Source organism: Diceros bicornis, chromosome X (assembly GCF_020826845.1).
Source record: "Diceros bicornis minor isolate mBicDic1 chromosome X, mDicBic1.mat.cur, whole genome shotgun sequence".
Lineage (NCBI taxonomy): Eukaryota > Metazoa > Chordata > Mammalia > Perissodactyla > Rhinocerotidae > Diceros > Diceros bicornis.
Window position 1 is genome coordinate 94,490,884 of NC_080781.1, and position 12,576 is coordinate 94,503,459.

The following is a 12,576-nucleotide window of genomic DNA, read 5'->3' on the forward strand; positions in this document are numbered from 1 at the left end:
AAGTCTATACACCAGCATGTTAATAGTTGTTTTAGTTGGATAATGGGATTATGCATGATTGTATCTTCCTTTTTTGTGCTTTTTCATATTTTCCAGAGTTTCTATAATAAATATGCATTACTCTTGTAATCAGGAAAAGAAACAAATGATATTAAAAAAAAATCAACTCAGAAGTCAGTAGGTGGTATGCCCTGGAGAGGCTCTGGGAAATGAGAGGAGACTAAACAGTGAGCTATTAAAGAATCTCACATGACTCAGAGCCCTAGGATTCCAGCTTTCAGACTAACTCAAGCCTGTAAATCTGATCCAGGGAAGTGAGGCAGTAGAACAAATCATCTCTGATCAGTTTGAAAACTTGATATGATATCGTCTTAAGTTGGTGTTACAAGTTTTCCAGATTGAGTTCTTCTGCACCTGGTGGACAGATGCTGAGACTCAGTATAACCAGTACGTGGAAGAGTGAGGAATTTTATAAGGGAGCTTTACTGTGTTCCGCATTGCACAGCGTCACCAGTTTATTTACAGAGAATTGAAGTATTCCAAGTTTCTTAACAGCCCCACCCCTGCTCTGACAATGGTCTCTTCTTACCGGAATCTGTCTTTCAGGGGGAGGATTTTTTTCAGGAACCACTGTTTCAACGCAGGTGATCTTCTCAACATCTATTGAACCCTTCTTACTGCCTCTTCTCTGAGAAAGAGAATGAGGAAGAAAATGGAGAAAGATTAAGAGTGATTAAGCAACTAGATGATTAGATTTTGTTATCTAATCATTTAACATAGTGAGGTGACACCTGCACTCTATATCAGGACCTGTCATTTTGAAAAAAAGCAAACAAGCAACTTCCAGATCTATCCATCTAACCTTTTTTGACTACCAGATGGAGGACAAATACTATATAAGAGTGGATGACTGTATGCGCCTTTACCATAAAAAATAAGGAAGCAATTTCCACATTGTGGATTTCATTCTCAGCATTCATTTAACGAGTGCTCACTAACTGTGAGATTCCATGGTAAGGTTTCCCCCGTGGCTTCTTAGCATCTTTAAATTTTTGCCCCAGTATGGCTGTAGTTAGTTCTAGGCTAGGAAACATTTTGCTGGGTTTGAAATGTACTTAGGTCTCTTCCACCTCCCTCCTCCGACCAAAGAGGATCTACCTCTTCCCCCAAGGAAGATCTAAGTCCAAGTCCTTGATAATCAGGTTTCACAGCGAAGAAACTTACCCCGCGTTCAAAGTCATACTCATAGTAGGAAAGTTTTTGCACGGTCAAGAGAAAGAGGCGCTTCTTGAAGTTTAAAGGTGATGTTTTCTTTTTCTGCTGGGATCGCTTCAGAAAGATGCTCTCCAGTATCACTGCAGCCATAGCTTCTCTTTTCTGGAGCTCACTTGTGTGCTGTTGACAATGAAAGTTCTTGAGGACCCAGCACATTAATACTCATCCCTCCTGATTCCCCCTTAGCCTAGCCACCTAGTTTGAAATGAAACAGAAATGTGCAAAGCTAACAAAGAGCCTTCTTCCTACCTTGAGGTCTTCCTTCCACAACCCCCACTCTGTCAGTTTTCGGGTATGATGGATGCACATTGAATTGGGGGGATTCTATATTGTGAGCTCACGTAAACTGGCAACGGAATAAGGCAATGGAATGCTTGCATAAGGCAATGGAAGGCTCTGGATGTCAAGTGACATGTACCTGTGTGCTTGGTAATGTCTAGAGGCAGCTTTATACTAACCACCCTTTTATGATACGTGCAGAATCTGTGAACAGCAAAAGTCTCTGTGCAGCTGTTGACTCTGATATCCCCAGAAGGGATAATGCAGGTGCCAGAACTCCACTGAGGCAGATATTGGACTTTCACTTCCCAGTTTCCTAGACAGTGAATGTAATTTTTCAAACATTGTCCCACTGGGGGCTATAACCAAGGGGTCTAATAAGGATATGGAGGCTGCACCTGCAGTTCTGGACATACACTAACTGCCGCCCAACCGATTTTGCCCATCACCCACTGGCTGAGCTACAAAGGATAGAAGCTTTGTTCTAAAATTGAAAAACAATTTTTGGGGAGGGAGGTGTTTTTGTTTTTTGGTGTTTCCTCTCCTTTTTGCTTAGATTAGTTCTTTCAGACAGCATCATGCAAAAGTGACGCAACTGTCTTACTCTTATGAATGCCATCTCTGATCATTTATGAAAAGTAACTTGTTTAGCCTCTCTAAACTTACAATTCTCCAGAAAAATTCAGGTTAGGTAACTGAAATACAGAAAGGCAAAGAAAGTTACAAGTCACCATTGGTTTTTTTATTCACACGAAACACTTCATATCAGTTTTTTGCTTCAAGTCTTTGCATGAGCTTATATTACTAATTCTAAACCTTAATTAGAAAGATAAAGAGAAAATATAAATACTGTCACAAAAACGGAGCACTGAATAAATACTGAAAAAATCACTACCATCACCCTGCAAGTTTTGTTAGAGGTGAGTTTTTTCGTAAGGGGGGATGGGATTTATTTTTTAAACTAAACTCCTTATGCTTTTGGCGGCACCATGGAAGCAGAATAAATAAAGTCAGCAGTTTTTTCTACTTGTCAAGAACAGATTATTGCTCACACCAAGAAAGCAAGGGAGTAGTTTTTATTGAAGCCTGAGAGTATCCACACCGTTATTTCGCTCTTTCTTGTGGTATAGAAGGTTCTATTGTCATGCTGGGGGGGACAAAAATAGGTTAAAGGAACACCAGGGATGTTCTCTTTGCCACCTATCCACCATGTGGATGCCACTGTCTTCTGCTGGTGGATTAGTTCAATGGTTTATAAATGATCTTTTGAGAAAAACTGGGCAAAGTAGCAAACCTTTCCCTATACCCTGCCACACAGCTCTCTTCTCTGACTCCTTGGTTTAAACAGTCTCTCACAGGAGTGACAAACTGACAAGGGTTTAGAACCAGTCGTTTCTAACATTTGGATTCAGCTCGAACTCCAAAGAGATTTCTTTTAACACTAAAATTATTCATTTACCCAGATGTAATGGTAACCAAATAATAGCACTCTATTTTTAGGAACTGCCAACTCATCAAGATCCCTGTACTAATATCACACTTGTTCCCACGGTGAATTCCAATTATGTACCTCTGCACAATCAAAGACTCAAATTACAGAAGACAAAATAAAACCCTAAAGAAATTGAGTGGCCTGACCAGAAATTGGATCAGAAGCATCCCAACAAACTGTGTCCAGTTGTACTTCTTATAGCTGAGTAAAGCACACCCAGCATTTTACCTTTAGTTTTGTTGTGAGCTCTTGGTGGTTACACTCCCTGCTGAGACCTAGCATCTGCTTCAGTCTTGGCCTCTGCTCTTAATTCCTATAAGACAAGTCCTTCTGGAAGCTTCGTTTGCTCTTTTCTTTTTTAGAACAAATCCAGTTTGTACAAGAGGAAGCCTTCCTCTCTTTCAAGCGGCTGTGTTAGGGTAAAGTTTAGTGCTGGTCTAAGTATGAGGAAGTAAGTAAGCCTCTCACTAGCCATCGCCCCTCTGAGCAATGGGTGAAATGGCCTCTACCTCTAGATCACTGAGCTGGAGGATTACCGGGATCTCCACAGTCTGATGGCCCCTTCTTTGACTGCTTTCCCTTTATTCCTTGTGATCCAGTCCAGACACACACAGCCTGAAAATGTAGTAGTTCTTCCTTAGTCACCACTGGTCCATCCACCAACGATGTGAAAGGAGAGGCATTCGTCTTTATGTCTTCTTGAAGGTTGGTGTGTTGGACACTCTGCATTAGAGGTTAGTTGCAGGGTGTTTTGGGTACTTATTGTGGAAGGTTCTAATTTTTTTTGGTAACAATTTCAGCAGCCTACAGAGTCAATTCAACCACAAAAGATGCACCATGAGGACTGACCCTGCACCTCACTCAGGGGGTGGGGGTGGCGGTGGGGGTGGAAACGGAAGTGACATGAGTGTTACACACACACACACACTTACACACGCACACTGTTGTTCGTATAGAGAAAGAAAGAGGAGGAGGGAAAAGAATAGTAAGACACAGAGCTCTTCATTTAAAATATAGATTTCCAGCATTATAATGTTCTCTTTAGTAAACTACAAATGCAAGGACTTTCATGTGGCCACCTTTTGCAGCCTCCCAGCTCCCTACAAGCAGCAGAATTCAGAAAGAGGATGCTTGTTAGTAAGAGCTCAGCCATCTTACAAACGGCATTATGCCAAGGAATTAATATAAATAGCACTTGCAGGATCAGTAAACTAAAGCACCTTCGGTTCCTATCTTTGCTGGTGCTAAGGTAAAACACTATTAGGGACAATACCAGAGCAAAATTCAGAAAAATACACTGCCTGCCGATGATTGGGAAGAGTCCAGGAGATGCCAGTTAGAAATAACCAGTCAGTCATAGTTCAAATAACTACTTAGCCAGAATATCCAAGAAGCAGTGTTTTCTCTTTATTTCTCCTTTAAAGCATTACTTAACTGCCCAGCAAGTTTCTGGCCATTCCCTTTTCTCCCCAGGGGAATGGAAGGGCACTCCTGTTTCTCTCAGTGCAGTGTACCCATCAGGCATTTCACACGCGTCGTTTCATTCATTCCTCATAACAAACAGATGAGGAAAGTGAGACTTGTGAAGGTTATATGACTTGCCCAGCCTCATCCATCTGTGACTCCACAGCCTTTGCTGTTTCTGTGGTACCTCATTGCCTCTCAGAGGGATTTTTTTTTTTTGGCTTCACGTGGTGTGATGTCATCCACCTCAGTACCCTGTCATTCCCCATGGCTATCGTCAAAGAGCACTTGGGGGAGACCTCTCTGCATCTTCTAGGCACATTTGGCAAAAGAGGAAATGATGGAGTACAGGAGATAAGAGAGAATTCAGGATCCTGGGGCACTTTCCTCTGCAATATTCCTCCAGGCTAGAAAGGATGATTTGTCTCTGTTAACTGTTAACTGTACTTTTTCCCACATAAGGACTCTTCTCAGTCCCGCCAGGTTTTCTCACATTTTCCTTTAAATCTTCCGCAAGGAGATCCTAACTGGTGGATTCCTAGAGTCACTCGCTGTTTCCTTTTCAGAATTTGTCATTGTCGATGGCATAAAAGCACAGCATTTAGGTGAAACAGCCATTCTTTGTCCCTAGGGTTATCATTGCTTACTGTGAGTATAAAACTTTGATTGAATGTACTTTCTTTTATAGTATGAAATATTGCAAATAGATGGATAGTACAGAGAATAATATTACACTCATGTACTCACTACTTAGCTCTATAGAATCCTAACATTGTGCCATAATTGCTTCTGGTGTTTTTTAGAAATAAAATATTATCCATAGAGTCAAAAACCTCCTTGTGTACTCCTCCTCAATTGGTCCCCTCCCCTCTTAGGGGTTACCAATATCTTGAATTTGGTGTTTCTCATTCCTAGGCATGTTTTTCTATTATTACTACATATGTAAGTATTCATAAAAGATATTTAATATTGGTTTGCATGTCTTACATTTTTATATAAGTGGTACATATTCTTCAGCAACTTACTTTTTTTCTCAAGGTAATGTTTTATGACTTATTTATCTTGGTACCTCTAGTTTATACATTTTAATTCATTTTTATATGCATAAAGTATTCTATATGATGAATACATCACATTTTATTTATTCATTCTCCTATCGATTGTTATTCAGGTTGTTTGTTTTCAATTATAAACAGTGCTGCCATGGACATTCTTGTACACATGATCATAGTTTTCTACTCTCAGAATGAATTCTCAGTTACCTCAAAGTGGCAAACCCAGATCCAGCCTATCTGTTGCACTTGGTATTACCCCTTGTTCCCTTTGCAGTCCTGTCTTCCTGATGCTTTACTATGAAATCTGGTAGAATTATCAACTGTCTCTAATTAGAGTAGAGGATGACTGATGGGCTAAATTGGGCCTACCAAAAATCTGCTCAGTCCCTAGAAGCATCTCTCAGGTTCTGATTGAGATTTTGATTGAGAATTTCCTGGCCTTGGAACCAGAAGAGAAGTCTTCTTTAAAATATCACAACCATAGCAACAAAGATACCTAATTGCTCTTGTTAAGTTCCCAAGAAGTTCTACTTACTTCCCAGTGAAACCTAATTATTTGATGATAAGCTTCAGGGTCAGCGCTACAGGTGACCAAATTTGTGGTGAAGACTTTCCAGCCAAAATCAGTTTTCTGGCTGTCTGCTAACCAGGGAAATTCTCATCTGCTGTAGTGATTTCTAAGACATCTTGGGGCTCTGGTTCTTTTCCAGCATTTCATGTTGTTAACATTTTACATCTTTCTTCTCTGGTTTTAGAAACTTCTGGGTCTCTGTGATTCATCATCTCTTCTGCCCTGTACTAGAGACAATAGATTCTGGCCAAGTGATGATGAAAGAAGAGCCAGATAGCCAATCTGCAAGTTGACACTCTGCATCAGGTTGGTGGTAATACATTTGGCATCATCTCTCTGCCCTGAGGGTGACTGCTGGGGTGTCCATCTTTCACTCTGAACTTATGTGTCCCTTTGACCTTCTTTTTCAGTTTAGTTTTTGCTTTCCCTGGATTAAATGTTTGTTTTTTCCTTCAGTATTAAAATAACACATGTTCATTATAGAAAATGTTTGAAGTACAGAAATACGAAAAATAAAGCATCAATTATAAGCTCATAATCCAGAGGCATTAATATTCGGGCATATTACTTTCCATTTTTTTCTGCGCATTTTTCTTATATTTGAGATCGTATTGCACATACTATTTGTAGTTTGCTTATTCTTCTTAACATTATCTATCTATCCATCCATCCATCCATCCATCTAACACTCATTTTCCCCCCAAATATTTAAAGTTCTTATTTAACACTATTTCTGATTATTTTCCCATGATATTAGGATCTCTATATAAGCATCATTTACCAAGTCAAAAAGTATGTGCATTTTGCATTTTGAAACATAGTGACAAAATAGTTTCCAGAAACATTGCACTAATTTCTACTTCGAATAGCAGTTTTTGAGAGCCTGCTTTCCCCACGCCTTTATCTCTTATCTGCTCCATTTCTAATCAGTTTTTTACTCTGTTTTTATTGCAGACGAATCTGTTTTTTCATTGAGCCAGTGATCTTGAAGTCCAGTACCTTCCAACCTCCAACTTGTCTGAAATTTAACTTCTCTTGACTCCCTAGAATTTCCTTCTTCTAGGGATGAGCTAATAGACTATGGTTCATTTTCATTTCAGGGAGGCAAGATAGTGAACTGAGCTTCTCCTTGAGGGTCAGATAACCAACATTAACCCTATGGGCATCTGGTGATGGCTCTCAGAGAGTGAGGAGGAAAGCCTGGGGTTAAGGCTTTTGTGTTTCCAGCGCTCTCTGTACACCCTCGGTCAGTGCACACGAACCTCCAGAGAAACTGAAAGTCACACGTGGCCCATTTGTTTCAGGGTCCTCAGAGGAGTTCTCCCTCCCCCTCCCTTGATGGCTTCATTTGCATAACCAAGCAGCTTTGGAGTGAATTAGGTCAAGGTCTCCTCTCTAGCTGCTTGTTGAGCACTGCCTCACTGAAAATTCTAGCTCTGCCTTATTCCCAAGAGTTAGCAATCACATCTCGGCATCACTGGGCGAAAAGCAGCAGGTATCTGATGACTCTTTGGAGAACACTCAAAGTGGTTTTCAAAAGCCATATCTTCCCCTTATACCTAAGTCACTTCCTGGTATGGGTCTAGTACACTGAAAGGAAACTCACTATAGGAAATTTGCTCAAATGGAAATAGTAAATCATAGTGATGATAATTTAAAATTACACCAAGAGCCCAGAGGTGGATGGAAAGTTGCACTAGTTCACACCGTAAGGAGTTTACAGAGGATTCTAAACAAACACATAACCAGCCATAAGCAACAGGAATTTGGACTGTAACACAAGCAGATAGTTTAAATAGTCTGAATATAAAAAGGGTCAGGATAGAGCCAATAGGGCTAGCCCTAAGGGATATTGCTTCGGTAGAATGCTTTAGGTTCCATGAGTATTTGCATTTTGTGGCTTATTTGGAGGGTGAGATTGTTTTATCACATAACAGGCTCCAGAGAGGCTGTAGTACCCTTGGTTCAGGGGTTTGGCATGCAAAATGAGGGAAGGAGCAGAACTAGCATAAAACTAACAGCGCAGAGGACAGCCTCTGAGCTGCAGAGACCCCTGCCTCTGGGCTTTGCTGCTGCCCTGCTTCTGGAAATGCACAGAATAGGATAGAGACCTTGAGCTTGGAGAGCTGGGTGGCCAGGAAACTGGACCAGGATTCTATCTGGAAGTCCAGCAACTCATCCAAGGATGTCTTGATCAGGGCCAGCAATCCCTTTTATTCTAAATGCCACACTATTTGCTCTAGGCAGGCCCTCTGGGGATACTGGCAGGTCTCAGGCAGTACAAAAATAATAGCAAACCTTGAGATATTAGCACTTACTATTGCCAGGCCCCGTTTTAACTGCTTTTACATGTATTAACACACTTGCTGCTCACAACTATCCTACGGGGAGCGTACTAGGCAAGTCGGGGGAAAGGGAAAAGGGGAAAGATCAGGGGAAGAAAGGGGCAAGAACAATTCAACGCAATTCAACGATGATTTATTAAGCACTGACTCTGTTCTAGGGGATGTGGTAATGAACAAAATAAAGGAGGAAATAAAGAAGAGAGGATATAGGTAGAGAAAGGAGGGAGAGGAGGATGAGGAGAAGGAGGAGGTGGATGGAGAGGAGGAGAGGAGAGGAAAAGAGAGGAGAAATGATGAAGACAAGAGAAGAAAAAGCCGTGCACATGGCAGGCAATGGTAATAGGAAAAACCTTCCCCATGACCTCAGGGGTTGGCCACACTGTCTGGGCTGAGGCTGAGGCTGCTTTCTTCTGGCCAAGTCTCTTACCCACTATTACCACGAGGTTGGCGCATACAATGCTTCCAACAAGCCAGCTTTGATCCTGGCAACAGTGGCCCAAGGCAGCCTGAGGCAGGTGGCCTACACCCTGGTTTGGCCGGTGCCTTTCCCCAGTTTACAAAGGTAACGGCCTATTGCGGCATGTGAGCTTTTACGGTTTTCTCAGACAATCTGCCTCTTTGAATTTCTTCTAAGGGCCTCATTGATACAAGTATACATTTTGGGTCTTCAAGCAATATTTGACCAAAGGGCTTATTTTTATCCTACTGCCACCGGCGGTATTACTTTTCTGCCAAGTTTTGCAGAGGTGACCCACTCCAACTTTTGCTACATGTTCAGATGGTCACCTCATGTCACTTTTTTCTTTTTGTTCCCCCCACACCCTCCTCAGAAAGGACCCTTACAGTCCCTTCTGATCATCGGAATGGGCCGCCAGGGCCTTGTGCTGATGACACTCCCACCCTCCGTCAGCCTCCTCAGCCAGCAGACTACATGGCACCAGCCATGCTTTCTCTCTGGCCTTCAGGGATCCCATGAAAGCTACTTGCTGCTGCTGCCCAGCCCCTGCCATGCCCCAGACCCACCTCAGTCCTGACTTAATGCAGGTTGCTTCCCAGATGCATTGAGATGCCAGGACTTTGAAGGTGGGACTCGATCTCAGAAGACACTGGCCCTGGAGACATATTCTTACAGTCCAGAGAGGAAGGACAGTCTGAGCAAACCCCACCCTTTCACAGCCACTCAGTTCCCTTTTTTTGTTTCCTGACTTAAACCAATGTCTTTTTTTTTCTTCTTCTCAGCAGCATGGTATCTGGTTCCCTGCTGCTGTCCCTATTCCACCCCCCAGCTGTCCCCGCCCTTCATTTGCTTGGGACCTCTGACACTACTATCTTGAGTCCGCTCTGAAAGAACGCTTCTCAACATTACTGAGGCCACTGAGACTCTAGATGGGGTTTGTTTGAGCAGACAGGTCGTCAGGCTGACCTCCCCGAGATAAAGGGACGACACACCTAAAGGACTGTGAGGATGGTCAGCACAGGGAGTGGAGACTTACAGGAAAGAGGAGAAATGCAGACCTGCAAAGACAAAACAAAGGGACCAAAGAGGAAGAGTGTCTTTAGAGTCTCATGTCCTCTAAGGCAGAGCAGACTCGGGGTCTCAGAGTGAAACTTGATAGTGAAAGATGGAGTGCTCATGAAGGGACCCCAAAGTACAGAGCCTGACAGAGGTAGAGACAAGACTTCCCCCTGCTGAGTCATTTTCTAAGAAAGCATTTTTTCTACAGATAAAAATGTCTGAATGTGAGCCCACGCAAAGACTTGTGCCCTTCCCCATTTTCTGTGGATGTTGATTTTCTCCATTTAAGATTCTGCCTCAGGGATTAACTCTTAATTTACACCTTTCCCTTTAATCCTGTAAAGCGATAAACCAGACAAGGTATGTTTCTTGAAGCCTGAATGTTTCCTCAGCCACCTCCTAGCCTATGTTCTAGCAGCAATCTTCTCCCGGAGGATTCTCCTAGGAAATGTAGACACCACTGGCAGAGCCCCTGGTGACTGATCTGCTTGCCCACCTTGACACATCAGGCACTGCCATCTTTACTTGCCCCAGGCACTGTATCCAAATGTAGAATCAGATCACAGATCTCACTAGAAATCCATCAGAAGTTTTCAGGCAACGTGCTTTTTTTAAAAGGCATTTTGTAGCATAGTGAGTGGTTAATCCTCACCTCTGCACAAGATAGATAGGCAGCAAGTGTTGCAGGATCTTCCTATTTCACTGACAATTTTTCACTAGCCACCCCCTGAACAGCTGCTCCAATCACCTGCCTGAGAGTTGGTCACAGACATTTGCCTTCCCTCCCCTTTTCTTTAGTTAGATGCTACTTGTTGTCACATGCCTTGGCCCTTCTCAAGGTCCATCTTGGGGTGGAGACTGGGAATTGATAGGCATACAATGGGGGATCTGGACAAGGGAGAACAAGACAAGGGAAAGGGGAAAGTAAACCTAGGCACTTCTTCACTCTCTGCCCATGAGCAATCTCCTACACACTTGGCTAGATGACAGAAGGACTGAACCCAAATAGAGCAAATGGATGGCCTAGTGTCGCCTCAAAAGATTCCCGATGTAATATAAGGTTCTATTCTTGGTGCTATCCTGTTCAACATTTTTATTAATGACCTTTGAGGAAGATACAGCAAGTAGCCTAACTAATCCATGAATGGCCCAAGGCTGTTGTGAGCTAGACTGGATGACAAAACCAGAGCAATCAGTTTCCAAAAGATCTTGATCACCTGGTGTGATAAGCCAACTTCAACGAAGTGTAATTTACCAGGGCTAAGGGTCATATCCCATCTCATAACTGGGCACCGGACATTGAACTTCAAAGGACTCCAGGTGAAAATGAGATAGCAGTAGCATTTGGGAAAATGGTTCAGAGGTTTTTGCTGATAGTAATCAAGAGAAATGTCATGTCAGTAACATGGCTGCCAGAAAAATCCAAGGTGATATTAGGCTTCCTTATAGAAGTAAAATATGTAGACAAAGGTAAGTGAACAGGCCACTTACTCTGCAAGGCCAGGTCATATCTAGATCCTGTGTTCAGTTCTGAGTACCTCTTCTCAGGGGAAATTAATGAGCAGGAGCATGTCCAAAACAGAGACCAGGATTGGTGAAGGGAATCAAAACCAAAGTCATGTGACACGAGGTGTGATAGAAAGAACTAAGATTGATTAGACTAAGAGGGGTCATGTTCATTGTCTTCATATTTCCATGTTACTAACATCAAAAACCTCTACAAACATCTCAAAGGCCAGTGAGACTGCCTAAGAGCCTGGAAAGAAGAAGAAAATGCTGTGAGACTATGGGCTGGCTGTTTGGCAGAGAAACTTTTAGGAAATACAGCAGGTAGTGGTAATGCTTTTATTATCTTTTTCCCAGAGACCATCCAACAAAAAGGGGATGATCAGAGAATCAGCTCTGGACCCATGGGTGTTCCTGGAGGGTTATGCAAGCAGGAGACCTCAGGTTTTCAAAGTTCCTTAACCCATAATCCACTGGCACCTCCTCCTCCATCTATGCTCAATTCTCTCTCCTCATCATCCTATACCCTGCAGATGCCCTGCTTCCCCTGTGTGATATCACAGTTAAGTGCAAGGCTGTGGTGTTAGTTATCTGGGATCAAATTCCAGCTCCACAAAATAACCACCTGTGTGACTTTGGATAAAGGAACTTAATACCTCTTGTGCCTCAGTTTCCTCACCTGTTAAATAATAATAATGGTACATGGGGTAGTATGTAAGGTGATTAGGAAAATTCCTGGCATATAATAAGTGCTCAATAATTAGCTATTAGCTATTAATTAGCTATTACAATTACCAGGCCACAAAAGCCATACTGTATAATGGTAAAGGAACCCAGGCTCTGGAGTCAGATCACCTGTGTTTGTATCCTGGCTCCACTAAATACTATCACACTGGGAAAATCGTTTAACAGCCTACAGTCTCAATTTCCTCATCTGTAAAATGGGAATAATAGTACCACCTACCTCCTAGAATTACTGTGAGAATTCTATGAGAGAATCCATTTTAAATGCTCAGTACCCTGCAGTCTTTCTCTGCTGGACTCTCTTGAAACCTAGCGCATGCCTTCTGCCA

At 42.4% G+C, this 12,576-nt stretch overlaps 1 protein-coding gene across 1 annotated transcript in view; it reads right to left on the minus strand.

The window, feature by feature from the left end:
- Positions 1–9,651, minus strand: part of BTK (Bruton tyrosine kinase) — a 30,099-nt gene extending 20,448 nt beyond the window's left edge. The window contains exons 1-3 of the mRNA XM_058536347.1: positions 9,505–9,651; positions 1,225–1,395; positions 590–688 (exon numbers count right to left, since the gene is read on the minus strand). Of these exons, the coding sequence (XP_058392330.1) occupies positions 590–688; positions 1,225–1,365 (240 nt within the window). The 5' untranslated portion in view covers positions 1,366–1,395; positions 9,505–9,651. The remainder of the gene's footprint in view (positions 1–589; positions 689–1,224; positions 1,396–9,504) is intronic.
- Between the last annotated feature and the right edge of the window lie 2,925 nt (positions 9,652–12,576).